This window comes from Gekko japonicus, unplaced genomic scaffold (genome assembly GCF_001447785.1).
Source record: "Gekko japonicus isolate JY-2015 unplaced genomic scaffold, Gekko_japonicus_V1.1 scaffold4516, whole genome shotgun sequence".
NCBI lineage: Eukaryota > Metazoa > Chordata > Lepidosauria > Squamata > Gekkonidae > Gekko > Gekko japonicus.
The window spans coordinates 22,844-35,147 of record NW_015160966.1 but is presented as its reverse complement, the minus strand read 5'-3'; the positions used below and the strand labels follow the sequence as shown (position 1 = coordinate 35,147).

The following is a 12,304-nucleotide window of genomic DNA, read 5'->3' as shown; positions in this document are numbered from 1 at the left end:
GAGCTGGGGAGATACAAACTTACTTAGGGAGGGGCCACGACTCAATGGCAGAGCATCTACTTGGCACCTAGAAGGCCCCAAGTTAAATCTGTGGCATCTCCAGGTAAGGACCTGGCAGTAGGTGTTTGTTTATTTCATTAGACTTCTATCCTGCCCTCCCCACAGTGTAGGTTTGGGGCAGGTTGTGAAAAACCTCAGCCTGAGACCCTGGAGAGCTGCCGCCAGTCTGAGTAGACAGTGCTGACTCTGATGGACCAGGGGTCTGACAGCAGTGCGGATCCTGTGACCTTAGGGAGATCGTGAAAGGGAAGGCAGGAAAGGTCGCCTCAGTGCTTAGTTCTCGTGGCCCTTTCTGACACGCCCAGGGAAATGCCGATCGCCACTTTGGGGTCAGGAAGCCATTTTTCTCCAGGCCGGTTTGGCCGGGGATCTTGGAGGTTTTGGGTCGTCTTCCAGCTGTGGAACAACGGTCACTGCGGGTGCAGGGGAGGGAAGTGTTTGTGAATCTCCTGCCTTGTGCAGGGGGTTGGACTAGATGACCCTGGAGGTCCCTTCTAACTCTGTGATTCTGTGATTCAGTATAAGGCAGATTCATACGTCCATATGTGCTCTTCAAAAGAATTCAACTCCAAAGCACCCATGAGCATGCAGAGCTGAATGAGTCCTTCTCTTTACCCAAGCAATGACACGATACATCCAGATCTGAAGGGGCAGGAAAACAGACTGCATCCAGATTAAATCCTCTGCTAGTGGAAGACTCCCCCCACCCCCGCAGCCCGCTGATCTTTCCCAAATGCTGCTGGCGGGGAACACGGGACCCTCAGGAATGGCACAAGGGGCAAATTACGGGGACTGCAGCAAGAAGGGGAAATTGGCAGAAGTTGCATCTTCCCTTCTGTCGGGGAAATTTATGCCAGAATGTCTGTTTTTATGTCCATAAAGATACTGATATTGCTTCTGTTAAATATATGTATGTTTTGTTTGTCACATTGCTTTTCCATGTATTCTGACGCCTTTAAAAATAACATAAGGTCAAGATTCACCTATGCAAACGTTTCTGAGAAGCGGGATGTAAATGCGTCGGCTGGAATCGGCGTGGGTCCGATGAAGAACATGCGCGACTTCAATAAAAGTTGCCGATCGCTTTTAAAGCTGTATTGGGGGGAATGTGAAGTCAATCGTCACCTTGTTTTTCGTTTGCTACTTTTCTTTAGAAAGCCTTCTACTACTTCCTAAAAGCAGCAGACGCAGGGGACGCTAATGGTATGGCATTCTTGGGAAAGGTACCTATATTTGCTTCTTGGGATTAATTTTATAGTTGAAGAACCTTAACCCTCGCTCCATCGTAATACCTTCATTTCCTAGGACAGAGGTGTTTGTACACGGAAGCCATTCTCGGATGCAAATAAGGGAGGGGATGTGGCTCAGTGGTAGGGCATCTGCTTGGTGTGCAGAAGGTCCCGGGTTCAACCCTTGTCATCTCTAGTAAGAATCAGGTGGCGGGTGATGGGAAAGATCTCCACCTGAGACCCCGGAGAGCCACTGCCAGTCTCAGTAGACAATACTGACTTTGATGGACCCCGGGTCTGATTCAGTATATGGTAGCTTCGTGTTTGTGGGTTCATGTCTTGCGTTTGCTGTAGAGGCGTTAGAGAAGGGGCCAGAACCATCCCGCGGGTCTGTGGTTCAAGCACATGGTTCAAGCACGTTACATATTGATGGCACTGTCACGGCTCAGGTGGGGTGTCATTTGACGCTGCCACCACTCTGGCTCCAGGCTCCCTTGAGAAGGCCCAGAGCACCCTCCCAAGACCTTTAGACCTCCCTTTCGGCCAAATAATAGGTGTGAGGACCAGGCAGAGTGAACAATGAAAATATTTTATAGGAGGTCAAACAACAAGGTGCAGAAATATAACAGGAAGTAGGTGAAAAGAAAATAAATAAAATGCTCTAACACGTCTAAACGAACTCGAACCCCTCCCGTCAGCCGGGTCTCAGCGTGTCTCCATCTAAGCGAGACGAGACGCGTCCGAGCGGCAAAACGCTTAAACCGGAAGTCCAGCAATGCCGTTCCAATTTCCTTTACACAACAGCCTGCTTGAATACCCAAGTGAATGGAGACACCATCATGCACGATTACGTGTACAGTGAGCCAGGTCAGCAGCCGTTCATAGCTGCTGTCCGGTTCTCTCCAGGCAGCCACATATGTATATTTCATTGCCATGGGGACCGCACAGGCCTGCCGCGGTGGATGAGTTTCCAAAGCTCAGAAGATTCTGGAGCCTAGGAGCGCTTCCCCTACGCTTTGGAGACTCGTCCTCCTGCATCTGCACAGTCCCCATGTGTGCCTGCACAGAAGACCACTTGATGAACAACAGTCATGTTATCTATTGGGATTGAATCATCCCTGATTCCAAATGCAGACGGAGTCAAGAGGCTGGGACACGGGTGGGAAAGACAAATGCAGATTCAGCCTTAGTTTGTTGCTTTCTTCTGCCAGTGAGCAGTGCTGGTCTCTCCTGCTGTGAGCCCACTTTGGAGACAATTGTCATAAAAGTGGGACAGAAACGTAATAAAGTCAATACATATTTTCCCCTCATCTGTGTCTCTGCTATTACCTAAAGAAACACCCCCCTTTTTTTATTACGGTCTAGATGTATTTAGAAGGAAGCACTGCAGTGGCTCAGGATAATGCGACTGCCTTGAGGTATTTCAGAACGGCAGCAGATAAGGTATTGTGAGCATTTTATCTCTTCTAATGGTGTTTTTCCCTCCTCGTACAATACACAGAATTTGACTAAACTAGAGTCATTTTCATGTAATATAGCTGGGTTATCTTAAACTCTCTTAAGCCATACTCACTTTTGTGTGCCGTTGGGTCCAAACAATCGGATGATTGGGCGTCTCCCTCCCTCCCTTGCTGTTTTTGAAAGTACAACTAAAATATTTGAATTTGGGTATTATTTTTCTTTTCTCTCTTTGCAAAAGGTTTGTTAGAAATGGTGGTCAATTCCAATCATTTTGCTTTACTCCTCTACAGGGGTCATTTCGTAGAAAAAGAGGTGCAGGAGCTCATTAGCATAACTCATTAGCATAACTTTTTTTGCATATGCCAGGGGGAGCTCTGCAACTTACCTGGCTGCTTCGTGCTCTGACGGAGGGCTGCTGGGAGCAGGGGGTGGGGCTTGTTGCATGTGCCCGCCCCCTGGGCTCTTTACTGCCGGAGCGCCGCTCCTGTGCGCTCCTGCAGGAAATGACCCCTGCTCCTCTAGTTCTAATAGGTTTGCCGGGTTGCCCTTGGCCACCGGTGGGGGATGGGTGCATACAGTTGCCAGATCCAGGTTGGGGAAACTCCTGGAAATCTGGAGGGGTGGAGTTCTTAGACCAAGGTCTTGGACAATAAAATCGAAACACTTAAACAAAACCCATCTCTGAGAACACCTCTCTTCGACACTTCTCTGCAGCCTCTAAAAACCAAGCAATAAAACAATCAGAATCCTCTAAGAGTAAATGAACTTTTTGCTGTAATGTCGCTCGAGTAATCATAGCCCATTGACCAAGGCAGGGCGTAGTCCATTTTAGCCTAAACTGGAGCACGTACGGACATTGCAGGGAGTATGTACAAGAGAGCCCCTTGACTGGAGGAGGCAGGGACATAGCCGATCCTGAGGAGACAACCGAGCATTATCATTGTGGGTGTACAGGGACCTCAGCGGGGTACAACGCCAAAGAGTCCACCCTCCAAAGCATCCATGTTCTCCAGGGGAACTGATCTCTGTAGTCTGGAGATGAGCTGTAATTCCGGGGGATCCCCAGGTCCCACCTGGAGCCCGGCATACTTAAATTCCAGATGCTCCTTATATTGACAGTGGGAATATCCTTAAAACACAACGCACAGTTTTCCTTTTAGATATTTTTCCATTATGCAAAATGTAGAAGAGGTCAAACGTACGCAGTGTCGCCATGCGTCCCCCATGTTAAAGTAATGTTTTTGCACACCCTGTTAACTTAAGCTCCGTTTATGTCTGACGTGACAAAAGTAACGTCAAAGCGTGTGTTCCCGATCACGTTTGCAGTATAACCTTCTCTTCTGAAGGCGCCATCCTGTGGTGAAATCTGCTACTGCCAGAATATGGTGGCCAACAAACGAACTGGTTTGTTCAAATAAGCAGGGCTATTTTGGGGCAGGAACGCACTGGAACAGAGTTCCGGCTGGCTTCCAAGTTGGCCATGGCTACAGCCTCCCCCCCCCCTTGGGTTCCCCAGGCACCTTGCAAGCCACAGGGCACCTGGGGAAGCCAAGCCAATCCAGGAAGGGGAGGCAGTTTAAACTGCCTCCCCTCCTTGAGTTCCCCAAGCCCCCTGCAAGATGCAGGACACCTGGGGAAGCTGATCCTGGGAGAGAGCTGTGCTGTCGGGGGTGTGGCCTAATATGCTAATGAGTCTATGCCGTTGGGTGTGGCCTATTATGCTAATGAGTTCCTGCTGGGCTTTTTCTACAAAAAAAGCCCTGCAAGTAAGTATGTAAAAATCTGACTGACCCCCCCACTCAACCATTCTTTTGGCCCTTTTAACCCCAGTTGTTTACAGCCCCTATTGTCCCTAGGCTTCGGGAGTAGTTTTTGTCTAGTCGTACACTCCTCTTGGTCCGTCAGTATCTCTATCGCCCAGGGAGCCCAGGTATCCTACCTCCCAATGGCTCTCCTTACTGCCACTCAGCTGACTGGTGGGAGGGGAATGGCGGAAGAACGTGAAGAACGATTGGCATTGCCAGCAATGCCGTGACGTCACTTTCGGTGTGACCAGGAAGTGATGTCATCACATCGGGTGATGCTCTAGGAAAGTTTTGGGAGAATGTTAAGAGTGTTGCCCCCACGTGATGACGTTACTGCTGCGTCACACCAAAAGGGGGTATCACCACCTGACTGGCGAGGTCCTGAGATTGCCGGCCCGGCCTCCCCCGCAGAGCTCTCCTGCCACTTGCTGTCAGACTCCTGGATAAATCAGTTCCCAATAACATTCACTCTGAAGAATGATAAGTTTGTTTATTTATTATTCACAGAGGTCTAACAGTCATTCTGCTTTTGATCTTCCTGCGGAACAGGCTAGATGTCAAAACCAAAGGCCAGGGCTCTATAATGGTGGCGGCTCCGTAGTTGAAGGCTTGGCGGAAGAGCTCCATCTTGCAGCCCCTGTGGAACGGCAAGAGATCCCTCAGGGCCCTGATCTCCTCCGGGAGCTCATTCCACCAGCAACGTCCGGTTTATTGAGACATTGATAGGATCCAGCCTGTACACCGGCTGTGTTAGAACTATGGTTAAAGGCGGCGGAAGCAATAGATATACAGGGTTCAAGCAAGGGCCCCAAAAGGTTCAGAACCAATCGCCTCCTGGGATGTCACCCACCAAACGTAACTGCCAGCCATCCCCCTTTCATGTAAAACAAAGGCAAGCATGGAAAGATGAGACTCAAGGATACTTAAGGTTCTCAGAGGTGATAAGGTGTCTGGCATATCAAAGCAACCTAGGAAGCAAAAGTATGTTGGCTCTACATTCTCCGCCTCCCCAGTTACTATGGCAAAGGAGCTGTGAAATGAGCAGTGAGTTTGACACTTGCCAGCCTGCCCAACAAAATACCTCTGTCTTTTTAACCTGTACAAGCAGGAGGCAAAAGGAAATGGGCAAAGTACAGAATGAACCACAGAGCAGAGAGGTCCGAGGTTACACTCAGGAGTAGGCATAGGAAGAAAGGAAGAGCCAAGGTGAAGGTTATTTTCCTCTCTGGTTAGGAAAGCAGAAATCTGGTGCATAAGACCTTAATCATGCAGACGCACACATTAATGCTGATTATTTGAAGGGTTTTATTCAGGTAATTGACTGAGAAGCCTAAAAGGAATATTCTCAATATTTCGCTCAGGGCAACCCTCTTGGATTATGTGGACTGGGTCTTCTTTATTTCCGTGGCAGAGGTGTCCAGATGGTGAGTATCGTTAGCCCTTCTCTGCACTGCAAGCAGTAGCCCAGAAAATGATGAGCTTTATAAAATGTAAAGTCTGAATTGGCATCCCGTGAGAGTTCAAAAACACAAAGCACTTGCAAGAAAATGTATATTTCCAGTAACATTTTCATTGTCTTTCAAATAACCCCTGCCTCTTGGCTACCAGTGCAACAGCAGAAGATTCAGAGATGGAATTAAATCCTGACTAAGAAAACCAATCTCCCACCTCTCGTGTTTGCTCCCGTTTTTTGGGGGGTGGGGGGGGGGGGTTCGGTTCTGCATTTGTTTTGCTCCCTCTAGTGGCTGATTCAATATTGCACCAGTTTATGTCCAGCATAAAAACCTGCCATTTAAATCTGCAGGGAGATGTGCCAGACATAAACCAGTATGATATTGAATCAACCAGTTCTGTACAGGACAGAAACACACACACACCACCAGAAACGGGAACTTACAAGGAAGGAAAATTAGAATTTGGAAAAGCCCTGTGTTCACTGGGACTCGATCACAGGTTTGCAGCCCTGTTATAAGTGGAAACAATTACTGTTGAGGGTCATGAGCACTTCACCTCTCTCAGGTCCTCTCTGTCACTCACAGTGACATCAACAGACAGGGTAGCCCAGCCCATTTTATTAATAGGCCCTCACTCAAACACTTCACAGAGTTATTGGGGTTGGAGGTGCAAACACTGTTCCATGCACACACGGCCACCCGTTTTTCATAACCTGAAAACGTATAGACTGGTGTGTCCCTGAGACACACAGCCCACAGAGTTAAACAAACAAGGGATTAACTTTTATTTCCTGACTGCCGACACACAGTAAGCACATTGTCAATCTGTAACAACGCCCCCCCCCCCATGCTGAGCAGGGAAACAGCTCAGAAGTTCAAGGGAAAGTAACCTCGCTCTACCTCACTTTCTTCAGTGTTTTGTTTATTTTAGCAAATGCTGAATTAAAATGCTTCAGACACGAATCATGTGAGTCCAGGGGTCATTTCGTAGAAAAAGAGGTGCAGGAGCTCATTAGCATAACTCATTAGCACAACTTATTTGCATAGGCCACACCCCCTGACATCACTGGACGTGTGTCAGAAGGCAACACCCACCACTCAGGCTCCGGGGGGGGCTCTGCAGCTTACCTGGCTGCTTCTTGCTTTGACTGAGGGCTGCTGGGAGCAGGGGGTGGGGCTTGTTGCATGTGCCCGCCCCCTGGGCTCTTTACTGCCGGAGCTCCGCTCCTGTGCGCTCCTGCAGGAAATGGCCCCTGCATATGACAGTATTCCATCACCTCTTCTTCAGAGGAGTCCTCAGTGTCCCTTTGCTCTGCTGAGCTCGGCTGATCCATGACATTATTCATTTATTTATTTTTGACATTTTTACCCCGCCCTCCCCGCGAGGTTACTATATTAAGATTTGATGGATTAGCATATTTCTAATATGGGGCAGTGTATACATTTTATTATTATTGTTTGTTTTTTAAGGAAAGCTGATTGAGGGGAAATACTTTGAAGGGGGAGCATCTCCTCCCCCCCTGTAGACGTGGGGACTCGTGAGATACCAGTGTTTCACAGAACCAGGTTCTGGTTTGGTGAAATCTTCGCTTTCTAAAAAATAATTTACTTCTCAGAATTACACGGAAGCTTTTAAATACTTTCAAAAAGCAGCTGAGAAAGGATTTTCCAGAGCCCAGCTTCATCTAGGAGTCATGTACTACAGTAAGTTCTAGTCACGAAACTTCATATATATATACACCAGTTTGGTGTAGTGGTTAAGTGCGCGGAAACTTCTGGGAAAGGCATTTCTCATCTTTTGAACTGTGCTTTAATTAAAATTTTTAATAGAAGCATCTTCTGGCTGAAGTTAATAGGTAAATAGGGTATGATGAGTATGAAGTATCCCTCTTGCTCAATGGCATGCTAATCAATCAAGAGTATTTGTGAATCATTGTTCTTTGAACTGATTGTCTTGTTTCTGGTGAATGAGCTTGTGTATTATGTTTATAATACATGACCTAAAGGCTAACTTATGTGTTCCAGACCAGAATATCAAGTGAATAGGGGGGAAAAACCCATGGGAAATATTTTTTTCTTCTGTACCTGGCAATAAATCACCTTGAATAAAGCTGACCAAGCTTAACCTACCACACAAAATCTCCATGATGGTCTGTGACTCTGAGCATTTTTATTTAGAGAATCCTGGAAGGCTAACAGTTGGGGACCCTACAATGCCAGAACATGATACTTTATAGAAACCTAGTACAACCCCCTGTTATGCTGTTGAGAAAATGGCTGTGTCCCACCTTGATTGCTTTTCAGGGCAATTTCTAATACGCTCAGACATTCACCTACTCTTAGAGCTTGGAGAGCTGCATTTTTTTTTTAAAGGGTTCATCCGGACAATGCTGCCTTTGAATAATGGAAGTGACACAATTCTCTGGACGTAAGCTACGACCCATATGCATATTCTCTCCATCATAGTTTCATGGCAGGTTTATAGCGCTAAATGACGTATCTATAAAAAGCAGGCAATGCAGAAAATGCTATCACGCCGGCACTTATTGCGGCATGGAATACTGGAGAAAGGACTTCCAGGCACGGGCACACACACACGCCACACACACACAATGCAAAAAACAACAACAAAACCCAAAATATTAAATACTGGGTTCAAGACACATTGCCTTGAACAGCTCTACTTTATTAAGTGATTCCAGGAACAAGACTGAAGACTGCAGGGCAACTGCCCTGTTTAAGTAGCATGCAAAAACCACACCCAAACACACCCCATTCCCAACAATAGGCTGTTTACATAACATTGTCTCCTCATTGGTTACCTCTATTTGCATAACATTGCTTTCTCATTGGTTACCTCGAGAATGCTGGTGCGCTATTGTTCCTGAGCTCAAAGTTCAGCCCGTCTCTTATGGACAGACCTGGGCTATTCCAGCCCAATAAAGGTAAAGGTAAAGGTTCCCTTGCTTGAAAGCCATTTGAATCCGATTCTAGGGTTGCGGTGCTCATCTCCGTTTCAAAGCCGAAGAGCCAGCGCTGTCCGAAGACGTTTCCGTGGTCATGTGGCCGGCATGACTAAACACCAAGGCACACGGAACTCTGTTACCTTCCCACCGAAGTGGTACCTATTTATCTACTTGCAATTTCTTGCTTTCGAACTGCTAGGCTGGCAGGAGCTGGAATTAGAGACGGGAGCTCACTCCATCATGCGGCACACTGGGGTCTCGAACTTCTGAACTACCGACCTTCCACAGCCTGCAGTTCAGTGTCTTAACCACTTGAGCCACCGCAGCTCCAGCCCAATACATAACACCAAAAGAAAAAAGATAGCAGCAACAGACTGCAAGTAGCAAATTCTTATTTACCTAGCTGCTACAGCCAAAAGTGCAGTCTGGGTTGACCACGTTTATATCAAAATCAGGCAGGAGGCAACACTTTGAGAACATCTATCGATGCTGCAGTGGGATAGGGCGGGGTATGGATTAAATAGACAGTAATAATATTGAAGTCTCATAGAAATGGTACACCTAGGGTGGCCAGGCTGTTTACGACAACCAGCGGGAGCTTGAGGGGGCGCCAGTGTCTCGTGTGCCGTGACGTCACTTCCGTGGAAACAGGTGGTGCCTCGTCGTTCCAGAAATTGCCAAACTTTATGGTAACACCATACAGGTTTTTCCGGCGATTCCTAGAGCGATGTGACATCATTCAGAGAAGTGACAGAGTTTGCCCTGTCATAGAAGTGTGATATTGAGTGGAGTCAATAAATCTCCCAAAACTGAAAAGAAGCCTTCCATTTATTCAAGTGGATTCAGTTCACATCCAGGTGGTAGTCGAAAGGAGAGAGAGAAGCCTCATCTAAAGAGTACTTTCCCTATCGCAAGTGGCCAGCAAAACCTGGCCTCATCTGTATGGGAATATGAGGGCATTGTACCTACAGGAGAGACCTGTGTGACTCCATGAAAAGCCGTGTGCAGAATGGGAAGAAGAAAGGACACACAGAGAGAGAGGGGATGGGTCAGAGGGCAACTCCCTGGTTAAGACAAAGAAAGAGACATCCCATTCAAGGAGATAACACTTATGCACACTTAGTTCCTTTCCGCACTTGGAAGTCATCCCTGGTTTTATCAGAGTTCAACTCGAGACACAATACCCTGCATTTATCCTTGGTTATAACAGCATCCGTTTATCCCGGGACAAGTGTGGGGCGAAAGCGAGGTGACCTGTAATGTGGAAACAAAAAAATACCCCGAGATAATTACAGGGGTGAACTCTCATATAGTGTAGAATGTAAAAAAAGCCCCGGAGATAATTACAGGGGTGAACTCGCATGTAGTATAGAATGTAAAAAAAGCCCCGGAGATAATTACAGGGGTGAACTCGCATGTAGTGTAGAATGTAAAAAAAGCCCCGGAGATAATTACAGGGGTAAACTCGCATGTAGTGTAGAATGTAAAAAAACCCCTGGAGATAATTACAGGGGTGAACTCGCATGTAGTGTAGAATGTAAAAAAACCTCGGAGATAATTACAGGGGTGAACTCGCATGTAGTGTAGAATGTAAAAAAACCCCAGAGATAATTACAGAGGTGAACTCGCATGTAGTGTAGAATGTAAAAAAAAACCCCGGAGATAATTACATGGGTGAACTCGCATGTATGAAAATTAAAAAAAAACCCCGGAGATAATTACAGGGGTGAACTCGCATGTAGTGTAGAATGTAAAAAAAACCCCGGAGATAATTACAGGGGTGAACTTGCATGTAGTGTAGAATGTAAAAAAATCCTGGAAATAATTACAGGGGTGAACTCAAGTGTAGTCTAGAATGTAAGTTCGGGGACAGGGTTGAACCAGGATTTAAGGTCTAGTGTGGAATCACTCTTAGAGTGATATAGTGCCCTCCCATGTCCTGACATGCTGAGTTGCTCGCTCCAACATAGAATGCCTTTGTATGCAATATCACTGTTATCTGACAGAGTCAATAGTCCAGTTGTCCCAGAAGACAAAGTAATTTCATGGTATTCCCCCCCCAATCCACATACAGATGTAAATTAGTCAGTCACTCACAGTGTTTTTATTGGACACACAATTACTGGCTTGATGTGATTATTTATCACAATCAGCCAATCAGAGTGGAGTGGGTGGAGATCTCCTGGCATTATAACTGATCTCCAGGTGACAGAGGTCAGTTTGACTGGAGGAAATGGCCGCTTTGGAAGATGGACTCTATGGCTTTACACCCCACTGAAGCCCCTCCCCTCCCCAAACCCCACCCTCTCCAGGCTCCACCCCCCAAATGTCCAGGTACTTCTCAACCTGGAACTGGGAACCCTAATAATATCCAACATAAACGTTCACCACTCCATATTTTAAACTAACTGACGTTTGGGTTTTTTAAAAAACTGAATATTTAGCTATCTGAACTGAAATATCTCCTGCTTTCTCTTTTTACAATAATAATAATTAGCATGTTATTACTTTAGTCATCTTTGTATTCAGGGCAGGGCTACAGAATTCCGGTGCCGTTCATGCCTTTTTTTCTGTCCGTTTGTCATTCAGCTTTACAGGACTGTATGCGAGCTAGGAAGATGGTCAGAAAAATTCCTGACAGCGTACTTTTCATACCAGGCTGGACAGACGGATCCGTCTCTGGTGCACTACTTGTTCCTTGCCGAAATGGGGTATGAGATCGCTCAGATCAATTCGGCCTACATTATCGAATCTGGTAAAGGAAATGTCATGCGTGCAGCTTGCTTGTATTCTGAAACTCAGGGACTGCACCGGGGTAAGCAATGTCACATTCTCGTTACAGAAAAGATTAAAATATTCCACCAGAACCAGATCTATCCACTGGCTCTTCTTTTATGGAACCGGGCTGCCACTCAAGGTATGAACAGAGTTTAAAATAACCTGTACCCAAGCTGTCCTCTCTTATTAATGTGATTTTTCTCCGGGTCTGCTCTTGCGGTCGAAAACCAAGAAAAGATGATGCTACAGAGTCTTGGATCTTGCATATTTAGATGCTATTTTCCCTCTGGTGAATTCATAACTAAAACCGTGTTCCCGTGGGCATCTGTTTATAAAGTCTTGCATTTGCCAACGGTAACAATCAACGGTGTTCCTTTTTAAAAGAAAAGAAAACTTTTTTCACATGCTGATGTTGTGCTTTCAGCCCCTACTCAACTCAACGGTAAGCCCAGCCTTTAAAACAGACAGAGGGTAAAAAAGGCAGTTCTGAAGGCCCCGCTGATTTTGCTGCCCTAAACTTTAAAATTGGATTTTGATACTTACAAAAGAGC

At 46.4% G+C, this 12,304-nt stretch overlaps 1 protein-coding gene across 1 annotated transcript in view; it reads left to right on the top strand.

The window, feature by feature from the left end:
• The window catches only part of SEL1L2 (sel-1 suppressor of lin-12-like 2 (C. elegans)), a 48,353-nt gene that overhangs the window by 21,255 nt on the left and 14,794 nt on the right, over positions 1 to 12,304 (top strand). Inside the window, exons 9-15 of the mRNA XM_015425425.1 lie at positions 1,215 to 1,283; positions 2,655 to 2,732; positions 5,917 to 5,979; positions 7,626 to 7,713; positions 9,627 to 9,730; positions 11,565 to 11,730; positions 11,818 to 11,892. Coding sequence (XP_015280911.1) covers positions 1,215 to 1,283; positions 2,655 to 2,732; positions 5,917 to 5,979; positions 7,626 to 7,713; positions 9,627 to 9,730; positions 11,565 to 11,730; positions 11,818 to 11,892 — 643 coding nt within the window. The remainder of the gene's footprint in view (positions 1 to 1,214; positions 1,284 to 2,654; positions 2,733 to 5,916; positions 5,980 to 7,625; positions 7,714 to 9,626; positions 9,731 to 11,564; positions 11,731 to 11,817; positions 11,893 to 12,304) is intronic.